General features: G+C 43.3%; 3 protein-coding genes across 4 annotated transcripts; 1 reads left to right on the forward strand and 2 right to left on the reverse strand.

Annotated features, from left to right (window-relative positions):
- Positions 1–233: 233 nt before the first annotated feature.
- On the forward strand, positions 234–2,892 carry dtymk (deoxythymidylate kinase (thymidylate kinase)). Its single transcript, XM_041934822.1, has 5 exons — positions 234–490; positions 631–739; positions 1,970–2,060; positions 2,156–2,353; positions 2,444–2,892. The coding sequence occupies exons 1-5, from the start codon at positions 361–363 to the stop codon at positions 2,552–2,554; spliced, it is 639 nt and encodes a 212-aa protein (XP_041790756.1). The 5' UTR covers positions 234–360; the 3' UTR covers positions 2,555–2,892.
- Positions 2,893–3,241: 349 nt separating this feature from the next.
- Positions 3,242–9,396, reverse strand: atg4b (autophagy related 4B, cysteine peptidase). 2 transcript variants are annotated; one of them, XM_041934821.1, is made up of 13 exons: positions 9,353–9,396; positions 7,355–7,456; positions 7,152–7,223; positions 6,929–7,027; positions 6,660–6,761; positions 6,152–6,224; positions 5,486–5,565; positions 4,763–4,959; positions 4,250–4,328; positions 3,977–4,122; positions 3,798–3,854; positions 3,595–3,688; positions 3,242–3,486 (listed from the first exon to the last, which is right to left on the reverse strand). In XM_041934821.1, the coding sequence occupies exons 1-13, from the start codon at positions 9,360–9,362 to the stop codon at positions 3,413–3,415; spliced, it is 1,185 nt and encodes a 394-aa protein (XP_041790755.1). In that variant the 5' UTR covers positions 9,363–9,396; the 3' UTR covers positions 3,242–3,412. The 2 variants fall into 2 exon arrangements, with proteins under 2 accessions (XP_041790755.1, XP_041790754.1); XM_041934820.1 differs by having other exon boundaries at positions 3,242–3,501.
- Positions 9,397–10,629: 1,233 nt separating this feature from the next.
- On the reverse strand, positions 10,630–18,761 carry boka (BCL2 family apoptosis regulator BOK a). The gene is made up of 5 exons (XM_041935121.1): positions 18,681–18,761; positions 18,160–18,484; positions 16,035–16,163; positions 13,485–13,648; positions 10,630–11,919 (listed from the first exon to the last, which is right to left on the reverse strand). The coding sequence occupies exons 2-5, from the start codon at positions 18,371–18,373 to the stop codon at positions 11,794–11,796; spliced, it is 633 nt and encodes a 210-aa protein (XP_041791055.1). The 5' UTR covers positions 18,374–18,484; positions 18,681–18,761; the 3' UTR covers positions 10,630–11,793.
- Between the last annotated feature and the right edge of the window lie 1,151 nt (positions 18,762–19,912).

Genomic DNA, 19,912 nt, shown 5'->3' on the forward strand with positions numbered 1-19,912 from the left:
TGTGTTTAGACAAAGAAACAATGTATACGAAATAATTAAATCAAATAATTTCATTTTTATTATAATTAATTTTAAGCATTTTTATAATGTTACCGACTTTCATTACCATTCTGGAGCTGCTACATGCAGAGGCCTATCTGTCATTTCGTGGTCTTTTAGGTCAATAAAGTTACTTAAAAAAAAACAATAAACTAAACCGGAAATGCGTCGTTGTACTTCCGTGTTGACGAGTCGTGTCAGTAAAAGGCGGGTAAATGTAGTTGAGCATCCTGCTGCTGTGTTTGAGTCTTAGCTTCAGATAGAAGTTCGTCTTTACCTTGTTGTCGGCTCCAGGACAGCGCTGACAGCCCGTCGGCAGCGATGGCGGGTAAGAGAGGAGCGCTCATCGTGCTGGAGGGAGTAGACAAAGCCGGGAAAACGACGCAGTGCAAGCGGCTGCTCCAGGCGCTGCAACAGAGCGGCCGGCCGGCGGAGATGATGAGGTTTCCCGGTGAGCCGTCTCATCGTTTCTCACGTTAACGTTAGCATAGTCGTGATGTGGGTGCTCCTTTCAGCTGCAGCTGTGTAGTGTTAGTATAACTGTTCACTGCTGTGTAATGTAACGAGCCGCACTGTGGTCTCTTGGGGCAGACAGGACCACGACCATTGGACAGCTGATAAGCGCCTACCTGGAGAACAAAAGTGATTTGGAGGACCACACAGTGCACCTGCTGTTCTCTGCAAACCGCTGGGAAATGGTGTAAGACTCTTACTTTACCGTGGACGAGCAGATCTTTTTCACGGCAGACATTTTGACAAGCACCAGTGTTTTTAAAAAACAATAATAACAGCTGCGTTCCGCTTAGCACAGGCCCCGGTAACGTTAGTATTGGTGATTGTTATCACCATCGATAATGTTAGCCATCGACAAGTGCTTTCCCCTTTTTCTGACAAGTCAAAAAGTCAGCTGTGAAAATGACCTCAAGTCCTCATCACGAGGCGGGACACAGCTGCATCTTACTATATTTTTATTGCATGTTATTTTATTATCTTTCTTTTTAACACGGGGGTTGCAATGCAAATTTCGTTGACATGTCCATGCTCAATGACAATAAAGGCGATCTTAACTGTCTGTACAACTTTAAAGGGTCAGTTCACCCACTTTTTACTGAAGAAATAGTCCCTGCGATAACTGACAGTGAGGTCTATCGATTATCTTTAGGAACTAAAATTAAGTTTCTTCTGGTTCTGTTTGTGTGCATCAAAAACTACCTGCAAGTCTGCATCTGATCAGGGTTGATTGATGGGTAAACTTACTGCACTTTTGTAGAAGATTGAACTGACACTGCCCTCTGAACTGGCTGGAGTAAAAGTCTCAGTGCTCATACTTTTAAAGTCTGGTGACATTTTTTTTATTGTCAGCATATTTCACAATAAGACCAAAACCAACAATCCCACTAACACGTATTGTGTGTTTATCCAACACCTGATGTGTCTTATTCCTCTGAGCCATAGAGATCGATTGTGGCCAAAAATGATTAATGATGCATCAGCGAGTCACACTGTTGCACTGCGAGTGTGCATTACTGTGGACGCACACTAGTTTATTTAGAGTCCGTCTCTAACACACCACCCCAGTGCCTTAAACAAGTGCACAATTTATTCCTGTTTGAATAACAGTAGTCTGAAATTGTACATTTTATTTGTCTCATTTTTAAAGATTTAAGTCTTCAGTAGGAGCCAGCGGACTTGAGGCCACAGACAGGGTGGACAGGTGAAAGCATTGAGACCAACACATTGTAGATTTTGGTCTTTTTTTGTGGGATTATTTGTAGACAATAAGAAAAACACCAGTCAATCCTTTAAAAATGAACCGATTTGTGAGTGAATGCAAACTTTAATCTGAAAATGCATACCTCTTTTTCTTCTGCAGTTTCTCTTAGCCTTTGTACATAATAGCGTGATTTCTCCTAAATCGTTCTGACCACAGGCCTTTAATGAAGAAGAAGCTGGAGCAGGGCACCACTCTGGTGGTGGATCGGTACGCCTTCTCTGGAGTTGCTTTCACCAGTGCCAAGCCGGTGAGTCTTTTCTCCGCCTGTCCACCTCTGCCTCCATCAGACTGTATTGTTAGTGCGTGTTGCATTAGGTAATTTGACTTTTTCATCTCCTTCAGGGTTTCTGTCTGGACTGGTGCAAGAAACCTGATGTGGGATTGCCAAAGCCGGACCTTGTAATGTTTCTGCAGCTCAGTCCATCTGAGGCTGCTCTCAGAGGTCGGTTTGGAGAAGAGAGATATGAGACCAGTAGTTTCCAAAGAACGGTTCAACAGAAATTTGAAGAGCTGATGAAGGATCGTTCAGTCAACTGGCAGGTATGAGGCAGATCTGGATTTAAGATTTCATCCCAGGTGCTATTTAAATCAGCAGCTATTTAAAACAGCTTGTCATCTGCTCTGTTCTAGGTAATTGATGCTTCTCAGAGTGTTGAGGATGTGCACAAGGACATCACAACCCGCAGCCTTAATGCCATCAACACAGCTCAGAACCTTCCACTGGGAGAGCTGTGGAAGTGAAGCTGAACCGGTCTGACTGAAACAGCTTTGACACAAAGACCGTCTGTTTTATAATAACTATAATAATAGTAATAGCTATAATAATAAATGACTCTTGTGCACATTTTGAGCACACAGACTGATTTCAGCCTCCTCCTCACTTGCTGTCGTTTGTTTGAATACAGAAGGGAAACGTCTCGAGTCTGATCTGATCCTGTCTTGAAATTGAGTAGAACCGTTGTCCATCAGATTCTGACTTTATTTTGAGTTTTTAAATCCTCTTACATGGTCTATTGTTTTTTTCACCTGTCTATATATTGTGTTGATTAAATAAATAATCTTCAAAAGAACTAGTGTATATGTTTTAGACTTGGCAAGGATACTTTGCATGAACAATTAATACAACTTGTTTGCAGATTCGACTTAATTTGGTTTCATTACAGGCTGTTACAGACTTCAGTTATTAGTGACAAACTGCGTAAGCCATGGGCATCATGAACCATTGTGTTTCTATACAACATAAAACTGTTATGGCAATTTTACTTATGGAGTCAGGGAAAGGCACCATATCACTTCAGAATAAACATTTAAAGTGTTAAGACTCAAATGGAAACACATATGTGAAAATGTGCATACAGAATTTATCCTGAGCTCCTGCTACGGCTTCCACCAGGCAGTCTCAATGTTGGATACAGAGAGCATTCAGTGGCTGTTGAGAAGAACGCTGTGTGACACACACTGACTACACCGTTGGAGCTGGACTGGCTCAAGAGGTCTCCAGTTAATGTTCATCCCCTCAGGCTTCCCTTCTGATACAGAGAAGAGACAGAGAATCTCTCGCCAACTGTTGAGAACAGTAAATCATTGTCCGTGCGTCCCTCACAGGGAGAGGATCTCAAACTCTTCATCTTCTGAATCAAAGAACCGCTCCAACCTGTCCGAGTCCGAGAAATCTGTGAAGTGAGTGTCAACACGGAGAAGAACAATAAAAACATTAAAATTCATTCTCATTAACGTAATTCATGGAATATATTTAGCCAAAAGACAAGCAGTTCATTCACCAGGAGTAAGGTTGAGGGCATCCACGCTGACCATGTGAGAGGGCTGACTGTCTACTAGTTCAAACATGGGCAGACCCCCTCTGTTGCAGGACAGCTGGAAGAAAAGATCAGATCATCATGTTATGTTCCTCTCACAGTGAAGTGATGCTTCATGTAACTGCTATGGATGAGTCAACAAAAGAGCAGCGTTCACAGAAGCATACCCTTCTTATGCGCATACACCAGTCGTCAAACTCGTCCTCTGTTCTGCAGAAGAAACCCTGGCAGAAACCAGAAAGCTGTCAGCTGTGGAACATCTGAGCTGCTGTAAACTGTTTGCAGCCTGCTCACATTCACATGCAAAAACAGCCCTGCGCTCTAAAACCCTCCCTGGCATTCCTACCGCTGCGATGGATGGGTCCAGCTCACAGATGTGCATGCGACAGGGCGGGTGCTGACAGTGGTACGTCTCATCCGGGACCTGGCCATCTTCGTATGGCTCCACTGCAGGCTGAGTGGTGTGTGGGTCTAAATAGATGAGCTCCTCTCCTGAAAAAAACACAAAGCATGTGTGGAATCGGGTCGCTCTCCTGGCACAAGTAGAATAAATGTGGCGTGCACGAGTGTGCAGTTCACAGCTGAGTGTTTATTTCACAAACACGGAGACCAGACATACCGACATAACCAATGAAGTAATGGGCACTGTTGGGTTTTCCCCCAATAACACCCAGCGACTGAGGCAGCATGAAGCATTGCTGTGAAGAGAGACAACAGGGTTTATCTCACCCCAGCTATAGCTGACTTTGCCTCAGTGATCATTCAGATACCTGTTCACATTTTTGAAGGTTAATAATGTAAATTTAGTTCCTTCAGGATTTTGCAATGTGGGAAAATCTACAGCAAGCACACCAGAAAGCCACCTGCAAAGTCTATTACAAAATTAGGTAACTAGTGAAGTCTGTGTTTCTTTAGTCGCTCATGCAGTTAGGATTGACAGGAATGGAGACAAAAAATGGTGCTGGAGACTATGTTTTATACAAGGCTCACATGCACGCATGTTTGTGGAAATCTGAAAACAGTAAATTCAGTTTCCCTATTTTATAAATCAACTTTCCAGTGACAACCCCCAGATATAATGGCTGTTATGTCCCACGCACACAATAGGAATGTACACGCTGAAGTACCTCACCTTGAGGGTTTCGATGTAGGCCTCGTTTATATCACTCAGGCCCAGCCTGAGGGGGATGAGCAGGACCAGAGGCTTCCAGAGAGCCGCCTCCTCCTCAGCCAGGGCGCACGCCCCCTCCAGGCAGCCATTGAGCTCACCCACTCCCTCTGGTTCAGCACAGGCTCCTGCGATGTCCAGCCAGGGCATACAGAGGCGCTCTGCCGTGAAAAACATGACCTCAAAGTTACAGTTATACTGCAAAAAGAGAGAAAAATCTGTGAGATTCAGCTTGTGGTCTATGTTGAGAAAAACTTCACTCTACTAGATCTGCTTTAGGCCATGCAGTAGACTGGAGTTGGGAAAGGATCAAACAGACCTGCTTTGGAGTAAAATACAGTCACTGACCACTCAGCTACTTTATGCTAATTTAAGACAGTAATCCATCTAATGGAAGCTTTCCACTTAAAGACTCTAATCTCTGCTTCGTATATTTGCACACGGACATGTAGAGAAATGCAGCTGTTGGATGAACTTGTTTTCTTTACTCCAACTGACATTTGACTTCATTTTAATCCAGAATCATCTTGCTGTAATAATATCAAGACTTAGCTGAAAAAGCACTTCTGTAAACAATCTCTGCTGGTCCATGCTTGAACCAGGAGTACAGACCCTGCAGTGACATTTCAGCTGCTTATGCTAATGAATGACAACAGGAAACAAACACTCAAACACAAGTGCACTCACTGATCTCCTCGATGACCACAGTGTTGTCCATCGCCACATGTACAACTAGTCTGCTCCACGTATCAAACACGGCCAGCTTCCTGAAAGCAGCACAGCACATCGACACGGTCGCACTTTGAGTTTCACCCAACAGGGAAGACTTTTCTTGAAATGGTGTTAAACCTCATCAGTGTACAGTGTCTCGTCTTTTTTGTTCATTGTTTGACAGCGGGATGGATGAACACATGGTGAGAGTGGAAAAGAAAGACATCATTGTATCGTCTTTGAGCGCAAGAATGCACATTCCTGCCACCACGTCATGCTGATTGACTGTTCGTAATGCTAATGCGCTAATAAACGTAACAATGTGTCCACAGAGGCACTGAAGAAGAAAACAGTGAGCTGGTAAACATGGATGCAAATATTGCACGATTTGAAATATCAAAAAAGTCGGATCTGCAAATGTTTTGAGAGGAAGAAAATGCATTCATCACATTTGTTACATCTCAAAGATACACACAGTGTGTTTCCAAAACAAATTACCTGAAGATGTCACTTTGGGCATTTTCACACATTTTTTACACTCATTGCAAAAATAACAGATACAGTTAATTGATAATTTCTTAAAGCCCTAAAATCTAAAAATCTGGAAACCAGAGAAATGTGTCGCTTCTTTGCAGTACTTACTTTAGAACCTGGGCAACTGTGTTTGGTCCATACCACTGGCCTATAGGCTTTCCCTCTCCAACTCCCATTTGGGCTGCAGCATTTAAGAAGGAAAACAAAACAATTTCTTAATTCTACTGAACTGGAAACAGACACAATCTCCCACTTCCATTACGTTGATCAGAGATGTTGAGCAACAACTTAAACTGAAAAATGTCAGGTTCCATTATCTTGGCAGCCCTTCATAGATTAGGTAGATGCAAGGCGATAAATATCCTCTACATGCTTTGCTACAATATCTAGCTTATACCTCATGTGAGATGTCAATAATCACCATGTAAAGCAGCTCTGTACCTTGGTTAATATGCCTAATGTGTATGTCCTATCGTTCTTATGTGTCTGTGTATGTTTGTTAAGTAAAATACCAATAAACAGATGCAAAGAAAATACATATATTAAGGAAACTCCTTTCAGGACTGCCTGAGTGAGTCCTCGATATAATTAGAAAGGTTTGACACTCACTACTTACCAATTTGATGGATGGAATAATAGCTGTCTTTTTTGTCAATGAAGGCGTTGAGAATACTGATGTACTCCTCTCTTTGTTTCTGGCCTCTGGCCCATCTCCAGTCTGAAGACAAAAAGCTAGTTATTAAGCGTGTTTCAAACAAGCTCTGTGTGCTATAGTCTGCTCACTGGAGAAGAGCTCTTAGTGCCACACGGTGATAAAATCGACATTCAAGGGAGGGATTTATTTTTTATGCCTTTTTTTAAATTTATTTTTTAAAGTTGTCTTACCTCTGCCCAAATGTCTACACACCAAGGCCTCACCCAAGATCATCTGGCCGCACCGCAACATACACCCCCATCCTGTATCTGATGTAGGCCCCGTCCCACCTGGAAAAAAATTCAAGACACACGCAGGAGATCTCTTTGTAATTTGATTTGAAATCCCAAATTGATCAAATCTCATTAAGTGTAGCTGAGGGGCTCAACTAAAACACTAATTTTTTCCACTTACCAATTGGTGGGAAATTTTTTCTGTATGTGAACCACAGTCGTGATGTGACATCTGATAAAATCTCATCTTTCTCTACACAAAGACCAGAAATAACCATGTTACAATACGGCCACAGAGAAAAGTGCATACTTGTTAATATGATTCTTTACCACTGAGATACTCGTTTCTATGCCTCACATACACTTGATATTTCAAAGTCCTACCTGTGAGTGCATTGTATTCTTTCCCTAAGATCCACACAGGATCTGAGGTCTCAGGAAAATCTTCAAACTCTCCAAAGCGAAGTGTGTCGTATGTCAAGGTAGCTGCAAGAGGACCAAAGTCAACTGTAAGTATGTGGGAAATTACAGAGAAGAAACAGCACGTGGTTGCATGTTGTTTACCACTAACCACTCCTGGCTACTAAAGCTGAGGCAATCTGTCAGTGAGTAGAGATGGAGTATTGTTCAGTGGATTGAGAAGAATTCCAGTCACTTTCTGGAAGGTTGTTCTTTGTGTGAATCCATCTTTCAAAAGTATGTAGCATTTGAAATATTTGTTTGTGTAGCTCAGGCTGTGCCTCACGTTACATGCAACTGAAGAAGTGAAAGAAGAATCTCCCTGTGGGATAAGTAAACTAACAAGTTTCAAGTTCCTACCAAATGCATGTTATAGTGAAATGAGCACACTTTACAGACCAGCTGCATAAAGTTATGAAAAAGAGGTACTCAAGAAATTTAGTATCGTACCGCCATAAAGTTGGGAGACTAATGACAGACAGACTTTTAAAAAAAGAATAGCCAGATTTGTTGCAGCAGAGGACAAGATGTCCTGACTTTTAGTCGATAATATGGATAAAACTAAAAAAACACTGAATCCTACACTTCACACTGGATGGTGTGACCCTCCCTGCCTGGTTAATACCTACCTTTCAGACCTTAAAATATCATTTTGTAATTCAGCCTTAGTGTTATAAATTCACAGTCTTCAAACCCAGCTGACATCACTATGACAGCATTGTGGTCATTTTCCCAGACTTCTTCAAAAAGCTCCTCTAAAGCCACAGGGGACATTTTCGTACTCTTCATGAAGCATAAACTGAATTTAATGTATTGAATCAGTGGAGTGTCACCTTTAATTAACACATTTGTCACACTTTTCAGTATCTGGAAAAAAGTCTCCCTTGTGCAATTAGCTGTTAATCAATAAGTATGAAAATAAGTAAGTTGATGCTTTTAAGAAAGTGAGGCGGTAAAAAGCAATCACAGTAATAGTCTGTATTTGCAGACTTTACACTACAGCTGGAAACACTGGGCTGAAAGCCAGTAATAAAGCTGTCCAAAACAGTGATGGAAACCATTAAAGGGTACACTTTTTTAAGAAAGAACAAAATCAGAGTTTGACCAATTTGACCCTGTTATTATACACCGGAAAAGGCATTTAAAATTTCGATTTAAAGTTTTTAAAAAAAGGTTTCTGCGATTTACGCAACACGTTATCTGCATATCTAACAACAGACACGAAAAGTTAGCTAGCTCACTACCTGTCAGTTAGTTAGCTTGGCACAGAGAGAGAGAGAGCTGTGATTTACTGGTCCACAGCTAAAGAATGAAGATGGGCTAACAGTTAACGTTAGATAATGTAAAAAGAAGCCTGTTTGCCATCTCTGGGTGCAATTATTTAACTACACGAGTCTCGCCGCACACCATATAGTCTCTCTGATAGCTCATCATTAGCATTCTCGCTGCTAACAGTATCACAAAACTGATGTGATGGTGACAGTGCATCGGCTGGGATGTTCATTTTGGGCGTAACATATCGCTGGCATAAACAGTCAACCCAAGGACAAAAGCCAAATTATTAGGAGTGAAATTTTACAGCGACACACGACATGAACACAGGTAACACCTGGACACAGTACAGGAAGTTATACAGCTGTGCAGCGAGCTGTCAAAGCGGGGAATCCACTACATTTAGCAATAACAGCAGGCTAACGTTAGTTAGCAGTTAGCTTTAGTCATCACTTTAGCAGGCTAACGTCACCGAGGCTACAAAGCAGTAAGCGGTCTGTGTTGGACTGGCAGCTGGAGTTGGTAATCCTGTCATGACAGAGCAGGAGATGTGCTACCAGGTATGAAATGGCATTGTTGTGATTATTTTGTGGCTGGACTGGCTGGCTACGGGAGAGAAAAACTATTATTTTACTGTAAAATCTCGCTTACCTGCATCCATCCCGACGGTCTTCACCCTATCTTGTTTGTTGTTCTCTGCACTGACCCGCTGGACCAATGGGAAGAGAGTCCTGCTGTGGAATTCGGTGAGAGGCGGGACAGTTCTCGCAACATCCAATAACATCTGAGAGGGAGGGAGTTAGTTTGATCTAACCAATCAGTAGCGGGTGACGTATCCGTCCCGTTGAAAACAGTTTAGGGTGCGTTCACGTTACCGATTAAAGGATGTTGTTGTGGAGTAAAGAATACTTGATACCCATGCTGCTCCTTTGTCTCAGCTTAAGGCCATGAATTATTGTATATATACATATGCAATTTCAAAAATCCCTTAAGCCTTTAGCTAGATTTTAATAAAAGGAGTTAAAAAATGGCAAATATCGGAGATTCTATGGCAATGATAAGGCAAAATTTTAAATCTCAATGTAGACAGGCAACCGAAAACATTGCTTACTCAGCATTTCATCCTGTCATTTACTCCTGGTTACATTTGTTGACTAGCTTGAATCCAGTGACTCTGATTCAGCCACTAGGTGGTAACAAATAACCATCAATGTTTCTGCCATCTCTTCTTATTTACAGTCTGTAAATACGAACTTTCACACCAACATTCAGCTGACCTTAGAGGTAAACACAGACGGTCACAGAGACACACTACACACACATCTGTCAACATGGTGTTGCTGGCCAGCTGGTGTAATCGACATGGACTGTGTTGCTGAAAGGTTTTTACAGTTTTGTTCTATTGTCAAGCTCACTATGGTGAAGGCTGAGGCCAGATAGATGAAAAAAAATTAGGGAATAAGAAGCTGACATTTCTATACCACACAAACAAAAACACTTCCTAAATGGCCAAAAAGGTTTACATCCTTTCTGTTACAGATGCTGTGAAAAGACTAACTTGAACTTTCTGAGACACTACAGCTTTGAGAGAGTCCAAACTTTCCACACGAAGAAAACTCCACAGAGTTGTGGTCATGCCCACAAACATCTGGAACACAATTTTTAGATTGCTTTCGCTCATTAAGCTTAAGCGTGCACAACTTAAACTGCCTAGTTTAATGACCGTTGAATACAAACATCTGGGTGTATAAAGTACAAAATCACATCCTTTACTCTCAGAAAACAGCTAATTCATATTAGCACAGTGTTCAAATGCTTATTACGAGACATTTAATCACCAAATCAGTTCAGTCTGGGATCACATGTCCTCCAGTGGACCGCTGCGAAACAAAATCTGTTCATCAATATTTGCTGCTGCAGACTTGACAGGTTGTTCAAAGAATCATTTATTGCTCATAATATTTACAGATGCAGATGACTCACAAACATTTGTTCCTTTTCTAGGACTCCTAGTGCTACACGCCACGTAAAAGTGACATTATTCATGGAATAAATTCTAAAAATGAAATGCTATCAAAGTGCTCTAACTCAGAGAAAATACACTGGAACTGGCATTACTGCAGTTACAGCAGAGCTATATAACACACTGCCTCACAGTGAACAATGCAGAGAGGGAAAAAGCTGCATTAAACATATCGTGCTGCTTGAAAGACATACGTGTAGTAACTGTAGGCTCACTCATTAGGGACTGTATGAAAATAATAGGGCCGTGAAGGGGGGGCTGAATCTGATAGTTGACTTTAAAGAAAAAAAGCCCCCACATTTAGATTTTTCTTCCTTTCTGTTGTGATGCAGGAAAAACTGTTCAGAGGTAACATTTAATTACTAATACCCACAAAAATAATGCTGAGCCTGTTTGCTACCACCTGATTGTGATGACAGGCAGATACAGGATCATTGTGTTATATGGCAAGGAGCACCTTTATGATCCATCACACACAGTAAAACCACAAAGTGTAACTATTTGGTCCCTTTTTTAATTATTCTTGTGGAGGCAGGATGAACACTTCCCCCTTTCTGGACCCCCTAATAATTTTTCCACAGTCCCTCAGTTAGTGGAAAATACATTGTGTTTTTCATTTATCTAGCATTTGCTAGCCTGTTTCGCCATAAATGCCATCCAGGTGAGAAATGGAGATTGGAGATTGCAAGACCAAGTCCTCCTGAGTGGCCTCAGGATCCCAAGGAGTATTCATGTTAATATACAGTAGTTACCACTTCCAACCACTAGGGGCAGCCAAACCTCTGCCTGCCAAACAGGCCACAGAATGAGCAGTTTTGCTATTTGTGGAAAAAAGAAAGTCTAAAAACATGAGTGATTTCATACATTCACATCAAACGTGCACCATGATATAAGCATTAACAATAAATAGACAATCTAGCAGAGGAAGCAGTTAAAGTCTGTTTTCTGTGAAGGGGTCGGTGTTCATCAACGAAGGCTCAGTGCAAACGAGTGTAAACATAATCCAAAGCAGTGGATGCTTTGGTGGAGTGGTGGTCAGTCTGCTCAGCATCCAGTGTGTGACTCTGCTTCACTTCTCCCTGAGGAGGTGCAGCACGGTGGCCTTCAGGTAGTGTCCGAAGGCGAGGACAGCAGACACGAGCCAGTGAGAGCGAAAGCTGGGATCAGTGTTCACCACGCATTTCGTTACGTCCACCTGAAACAGCAGAGAGGACGCAGAGTCACCACTTAAACTGTGAGCACACACAAAAGCAAACATCCACAAAAATACCCCAGAAATCCCACACGTGTTCCTGATTTGTCCATATCCTGAGACTCTGCAGTCACAACCTGCCCACAAATATTTGATTTCAAAGCCAAAGGCCACACTGCGATCTCAGCAATGCTTATTCAAAAATCCACTTGTATAACTAAAAACACAGTGAGATTCCTCAGAGAGCGCGGCTTCGTGTCAGTGCTGACACTAAACACGTCTCCTTCCTCAGATGCTCCATCGCGTCACGGACGGTTATTCAGGTTTCCGACACGCTGACATCGACCCCCAGTCTGAGTTCGCGCTGCCACTTGTTTGTGCTCACGAGGTCAGTTACACAATGCATCGCTCTCCATTTTGTCACACTCCACTTCTCTCCAAAACAAAGCCCACTTGGGCGCCATGTCTCTGAGCACATGGGCGTTCATTTGTGCTGCTGTTTCCAGCAGAGCGGAGCAGAACATAGGCCGAGGCGCGCTGCCAGGCCTCGTTGCTTCTCGTCCAGGAGTTTCACTTCGTTGTTTCTGCAGACGGGCTTTTCCCGTGAGCAGGACTCTGAGGGGACACGGGTCCTGTTCTGCCTGAAGCAGTGGCTCTTCTATCATTCACGTGCCACGCTCAAGTCATGTAGGAGTTACTGTAATTATGAGTTTCTGACTTCACGTCACCTTCCAAGTTGTAATTACCATCTGATCTTTATGAAAACTCCAAAATATCTCACTTAGCATCTGGCTAATATGGAAAAAGACCAAAGACCGTCATTCAATCGAATTTAAAATGTAAATAACATGTGGAATATTTCTATAATATCCTACAGGGACATGTCTCATAGGGTTCAGTACTTTACACTAATATTAACAACTGAAGTTCTACTATGTGAAATCTAATATTATAAAATATTCTGTATTGTATTAGTTTCTCATGGTTTTATCCACATTTATCTTGTATCAGGAGGTCATGTATCTGGTGTATCTATAAAACATTACAGAGGGCAGAATGCATCTGTGCGTCATATCCAGGTGATGTCCAGGGTCAGGTGGGACAGTGGGAGCAGAGCTACAACAATACGGCAAGTAATGTTTAGACAGAAAATGTACAATTTTGATAATCAAATAATCAAACAAAAGTCGTTTTCAAGCAAAACTACCAAACATTTGATCGTTCCAGCTTCTCACACGTGAAGATTTGCTGCTTTTAGAGGGAGTCAGTGAGTTATGATGGGCATTTTTCACTCTCTTATGATGTTTTCTAGATTGAATCAATCATCAATTAATCAGGAAAATAATCAGTAGATTCCATACCCACCAAACTAAAACTGTAACAAGAAATTGGAGCACTGTTTAATGTGTGGAATATTGCTATGATATGGATGCTGGGATGTGCAACAAGCATACGTGGAAGGGTTTTACAGTGAGCTTGACATACTCTGCCACAGCCAACAGGAGAAAACACACCCTCAGTTTACCACCATGGAAGCAGAGGCCAAGTGAAGAAGATGTTTCTCTTACCCAGCCGCCTCTCCTCTTCAGCCAGGAGGTCAGGCTCTTGCGGACAAACTCCCCCATGCAGTCGACAATGGTATGAACCATCGCTGGATGACCGTGGCGAACACAATCCACTGCCAAGGCTCCAGCCACGGCGTACAAAGAAACCACCTTCCCCCAGGTCACACCTGACAGGAGACACACGTTGGGAACATCAGAAGAAAATAAACCGCGTCCTCACTCAAAGCTGAGAAGTCTGGCAGCTACATCCTGTCAAAGTCTACCAGCTGTGCCATCTAACTGCGATCAACACGGTGGCAGAAAACACAGCATGACGACTGAAGGGTGAATAAACACTGAAGCACCAGAGCAAAGACTGGCCCAGTTATTAGTGTTACTTTAGTTTTAAGATTCCTGAATAAGGTAATAAAATGTAAAAAGTGGGAGTTAAATAAAACCTTCAGTCCTGCTGCACCACCAGATGTAAAATGTGCAAACCAGTTTGAACCAAATCTATTTTCCAACGGTTGATAATTCATTGTGCTTTGAAGTCATCAGGCAAGTGTGTGTGGATGTTAACGAGATAAAAAAAAAAAATCACATCAACATAAACTGACAGATTAAAAGAAGAACGGTCTGAATTGGTGCAGCAGAGGCCAAGATGTTCTGACTTTTAGCTCCCAGTACGCTCTGAACACATTCTGATCCAGCTCCCAGAATGTCCCAGAATGCAACTCAACAATGTGCAACCTCCACACGCCCAGTTTCTAACACAGATTTTCTCTTTAAAATAACGAATTGTATTTTCCCAAGCTTGACGAAGCTCCTTTAAAGCTGAACAGAGGACATCAAACAGACTGAGCAGGACTCTTCTTGACCTTCATAATGTAACATCAGTGTACTGCCCCTTCACCTGTCATTGTGCAACCCCGTGCTGTAAAATGACAATAAATGGACCTTGATACCTTCAGTGTGGCCTTACATGGAATTCCTCCCCAGCAGCTAGCTCATGGCTGATACTACTGACAAAGATGGTTCATGAGTTGAACTTCAACTCCACTCTCTACTCAGGCTATTAAGGTGCCGCTATGACATAAAAAGCATTCTTTGAAAGGGAAACATGGAAGTGTCCAATTAAGTCAGATGGAAAACGGGAGCGTCCTGCAGCACCACAGCATTGCAATGACTGAATTTTTGGCCACTTGGGGGCAGCGGAAACAAGCTGCAAACACAACACTGACTCATTATCCCATTAAGGATGAACCTGTGAGCAAACATCAAGCAGGAAAAACAGCATTAGAACTATCTGGAGTTGTGTTTCTGTCCACTTGATATTTCCCTCTGGTCTGGTCTCCACCAACTCCAGAGGGAAATTTCTGGCTCTTTAGCCGCTAAATCCTCCTCAAACTTAACTAGCCCGTCGTTGACTTTCTGTCCGCCCTCTGACACTGGACAGGAAGTTTACAGTAGCTTTATCAAAGCTTTTTTTTAAATGAAAACAGCGAAATGTGTCACAACACTGTAAACTCAGCAAGACTGAAGCAAAACAGTGAGCTTAAAGACACTAAAACGCTCTCAACGAGCATCAACTTTCACATTACGCACAGTCATTTGATCCAATGTAAATAAAGTTTTTTTTTAAAAGGCATCTCATGCAGTGCTGCTGCACGGTGCAACATGCAGGATGTGAAGAGAAGTTTTTCTGTAGTTTATCTGCGACTCGAGATGGAGCTCAAACACATTAGCTTGTGGTCGTAATCTACTGCTGGCCATGACTTCCTCTTCACGCAGCGACATGTCTCGACTGTCAGCCTCACTTTGTCCAAATGTACACTGTAACCACCGAGGGCGACATTTTCAAGCCCTAAACTGAAACTAAAGCCTAACTGAAATGTCTTTCCTCGTGTAAATCCCTAAATAAACACTGCACTCGTGCTCAGAAGCATAAGTGCATGCTTGGGTTGAGGCAGGTCTTCTTTCATTTTAATATGTTTGGAGCTGTCACTGATCTTCGTCAGTAACTCTGCAAACACACTGAGGACCAGACCAACCAGATTTGGACTCTGCAGCAGATAACTTTGTTCCATTCCCCCAGGAACAAGCCAGCTGAGGGTCATGACTGAACTCCCTGGGTGGGGTCCAAACTGTCCGTAACAATCACTCGCTCTAGCAACAAGTTCACCTAATATGGACTGAATGTTTTCCCTACGGTTCCTTTCCTGTAAGGAGATAATGACCGTTAAAAAAACTGTTTCTGACTAACTGAGGAGTGCTCTGGTCGTCCTGCTTGAGAGCTGTTTATATAAAAAGGTGGGCTGGATTTTTTTTTTAACAAAAAAGGATGAATGTGAGCAGCAACGCAAGTTCTCCAAACCTTCAATATATTTACTGTTTCTGACTCGAGCTCTGAAGTTCCTCCTTCCCAATGACAACAAAATGAAGAACTTCCCTAAAAGGAAAAACTCTGTAATCTTCCTTTATTTAAAGCCCAGCTCAGAGATCAACCTGACAACAGAGCACTATGACCCACTATGATCCACTGTAAAACACGACCGGATTTTGATGTGGACTCACCTGTGGAGAAAATGTCTGCAGCCACAGCCAGGAAGGCGTCGGACACGATGCTCTCTGACGCCACGGTGATGTTGAGCTGTCGCGCCACGTTACGGTAAACGTTGGGTCGAAGGTACTCCAACTCATCACCTGACCGAAACATCAGACAGAAATCTGCTGAGTGTTTGTAGCGACTGCGGCTTTAGACCACACAGTTAAAGCAGGACTTACAAAGCTTCATCTTACAGAGTCGACTGTTTGACCAGCTGCTCATGGTGGCTAATGCTAGCTCCTTTCAGCTAGCTTTAATTGACTATTCAGGCGACAAACCTGAGTCATTTTGCTGACTTTGTTACTCGTCTCCACTTATCATCAGCAGCACCTCATGATGGTTATTTGTAGCTTGTAGTTGTCGCTTTGTAGTAAATCGTCTCACGTCATCTCACTTTAAATTTAGTCTGCATTTTGTTTAATAATCTCATAAAACTTTATTTTCTCAGGCTGATGAAGATATTAACAGTACAGTGATGACATTTGTACACATGACAGCAGGCTGAGTGGCTGTGAACGCATCAGTGAAATAATATTAAAGGGATGAAATCTGCTTTTTGTTTTCACTTAAAAGAACAGGTCGACATTTTGGGAAACTTAAGCTGCATTTCCACCACGGGAACTTTCCCGAGGGACGAGGAACCTTTGGAGGAACTCAGTGTCCGTCCACCGCAGGGACCAGGGTCTAAATTCAGTTCCCGCCAAAACGCCCTCGCTCGCGGGGTAGTGCTTTCCAGAAGTACAGGCCCTTTGGAGGTGGGAGGTGGTGCAGCGCTGCACATTGCTGATTGGTCGAGTACTTGCAGCTTTCTGCAGTTACGCAGAAAAATGGTGCATTAAAACATCTGCACCGTTTCCAAACGTCAGCTGACTCATTTGCCTCATGCTTGCAGGTCTTTAAGCTGCAGTGGAAACGCTGACGCCAGGCTGCAGAACCTGTTAGCTCTTTGAAAAGAAGGGACTAAACGTTCTGGGTGGAACCACAGCTTCAGATGACAAGTTTGATACCGCTCTCGTGCCTGTATGTTGAATGTGTGGCTGGATCTTAGCTTAGCATGACTGAAGTCCTGTGAGGCCAGCTGCCTCTCCCTGTTTCCAGTCTTTGTGCTAAGCTAACAGGCTGCAGCTACATATTTATCATAGAGACATGAGAGTGATTTCCATCATCTCATATAACTCCCAGCAGTTAAGCGAAAAAGTCTTTCCAAGGTGTCAAACTATTCCTTTAAAAATTGGAATTGAATCTTTAATCGGAGCTGTTGATGCTTTGTTGTAACCCAGAAGAACTTCCTGTCCAGAACAAAGTCCAGAAGTAACTGGTCTAATCTCTTCAGTGGATTCTGGGCTCAGCTCTGTTTTGAACACCGTTTCTGAGCCGATTCGAGAGCCTCTCTGCTGGAGAGCGTTCCCAAACAGGCTTTCTTCAATCTCACTTTCCTGAATTGCATAACTACCCAAACTGGAGGTGGGGTGATCACCACAAATGGCAAAGTGAAACCTCAGGCCAGAGGACCGTCTGCAGTCTATCAGCTTCCATGCTGGGAAAACTTCCAGGGAGTGAAATATTACTGAAACGAAACCGAGCCCCTCGTGTTTCTGGGGAATCTCCTCGAGGTCTTTTCCAGTGAAAAAGAAAAGTGACGCGTCAACACGTTTCTGAATGATGAGCTGTGACCTCACACAGGACCGGAGTCTGGATCACCCTGGAGTCCAAACCACCCCCCTCACCTCCCACCACCACATAAAATCTGCAAACTCTCTAACATTCTGTTGATTTCTGACATTTTTCTGTGTGATTGGGTCATATTGTGAGTCACCTGTTGTTTGTCCCAGAGTACATCTCTCTATTATTAAAATGCTCTTTGTATTCTTGTTCTTCTTCCTTTTTCTGGACCTTGAGTTCAAAATATTGTCGTCTGTCTTGTAAAAGTCCACTGTCTACCTCTAATTGATCAAATGTCCAGGTCCTGGTCCCCTGTGTCCCCTGTGGTCGCTGTAGCAAGAAGTCTTATAATAGGATAGCCTACTTCATGCCTTTTAATGGTGTAGATGTCACTGAACCCACATGTTGTCTCAGTCCTCTGCAGAAACTTACCCAGCCACAGCAGGACCGATGATATCTCCCCCAGCGCCCCACCTGATGCAGCCAGTCCGTGCTCGGGCTTAGACCAGCCTATCCCGGCACGGTTCAGCCTGGAATGGATGTAGTCCCTGCACAGTGCTTTGGCCTGGGACACCAGCTCCTTGTCGGTGGGCGAGCGGTCAAACACTTCTGCAGCAAACACAGAGGAGCGGCGCAGCATCTCCATGCCCGCCTGTCATCCGCCGCGGACTGCGCTGCTGCCCCCCCCTCCCGCCTGCGCCGCCTCGCTCACGTCCCCCCCTCTCCTTCCCTCTCTGGTAGACCTCTGAGGATTATCCTGCATGACAAACACGCGGATTAGATTGTGGACATCTTTTAATGGCCTGGATAAAGATGCGCGATGCAAAGTCTGCTGAAGCTGCAGCTTCTAGAGCTGCAGAGAAGAAAGATTCAGGAGAGAAAGTCCGGAAAGTCCTGTATGAATCCATGAAGTTACACTTAGTGCGACTATAATGAAGTTAAATGAGACTTACCGAGAATCAACAGGCGATCCCCCCCGGACCAGCACCATGTACGCGGGCTGCACCGCTGCCTTTGAAAAGCTGCTCTGAGTTTGGAGTCTGACAGACTTTCCTTCTAAGGGCACTTATTGTGTAGTCCAGAGGCGGAGATAAGAGGACCAGCACAAGCCCCGCCCCCTCCCAACTCATATAACACACACTCATCATCACGCACGCACGCGTGCACGCGCATGACCCTGCAGTGTCTGTAATCAAAACTGGATTTATTAAAGGTGTGTTTCTGCTCTGTTCAGCAGGAACAGTCGCAGTGCTTCTTAATGACGTGCAGGCTGTGACGCAGCGAGTAGATGTAGTTTAATGGTGAGATGCCCCCCCCCCATGAACCCAGACACTAGAAATTATCCATAAGAGACATTAATGGAGGATATTTCATGATTCGATGGGACAGAAGAAGAAGATTTGATGTTCCACTTCCACAAAGTTGGGGGTTCGTGTGAGAGCAATGATACTGAAATTCTGACTTTCATACTTTTCCCATAATGCAACCAGTAACATCTTTCCCATAGACTGCCTGGTCACCTCTGAAGTCTGCAGCTCCGGCTTTCCATTAATAAATTTTAGTCTCCAGATCCAAACTAAGATAAATGTGACTGAGAAATAAAATCCAATTAAATCAAAAGATACTCAACATTTTGGGAAATATGCTCAGTCACTTTTTTTTTTGTGCCCAGAGTTAACTGAGAGGATCGATAGCCCTCTCACATCTGCTGAATATGAAATATGAAGCGACTGCCATCAGGTGAGTAGCTTAGCTTAGCATAAAGACTGGAGACGGAGGGAAACAGCTAGCCCGCATAAAACAAATGAGAGAAACATGTTTATCAGCGGGCATTAGAGGTGGGTACGAGCGATGGATGACTCAGCATTTCTGGTGTCCTACTTTTTAACAGGAGGAAATAAAGTGAAAGCACGCAGTCACGTTATGTTGTATTAGAAAAGAGGAAGGTCAGTTTTTTTGTGTTCCCTGTGTGACGGTCTATGAAGGCAATGGAGTAAAAGTCCAGCACTTGCAGCAAATACTTGGATCTGTTCATAACAACAGGGTTGATGAAACAAAAGTACATGATACATAATAAAGCTGAAGTCATTGGGGAGCAGCTACACGCCTCCCCCACTCCCTAACAGAGAACTGTGTGAACAGCTTTCCCTGGCAGAGGAGTTGTACTGTCACTTCAGGGGAAGCC

Source organism: Chelmon rostratus, chromosome 4 (genome assembly GCF_017976325.1).
Source record: "Chelmon rostratus isolate fCheRos1 chromosome 4, fCheRos1.pri, whole genome shotgun sequence".
Lineage (NCBI taxonomy): Eukaryota > Metazoa > Chordata > Actinopteri > Chaetodontiformes > Chaetodontidae > Chelmon > Chelmon rostratus.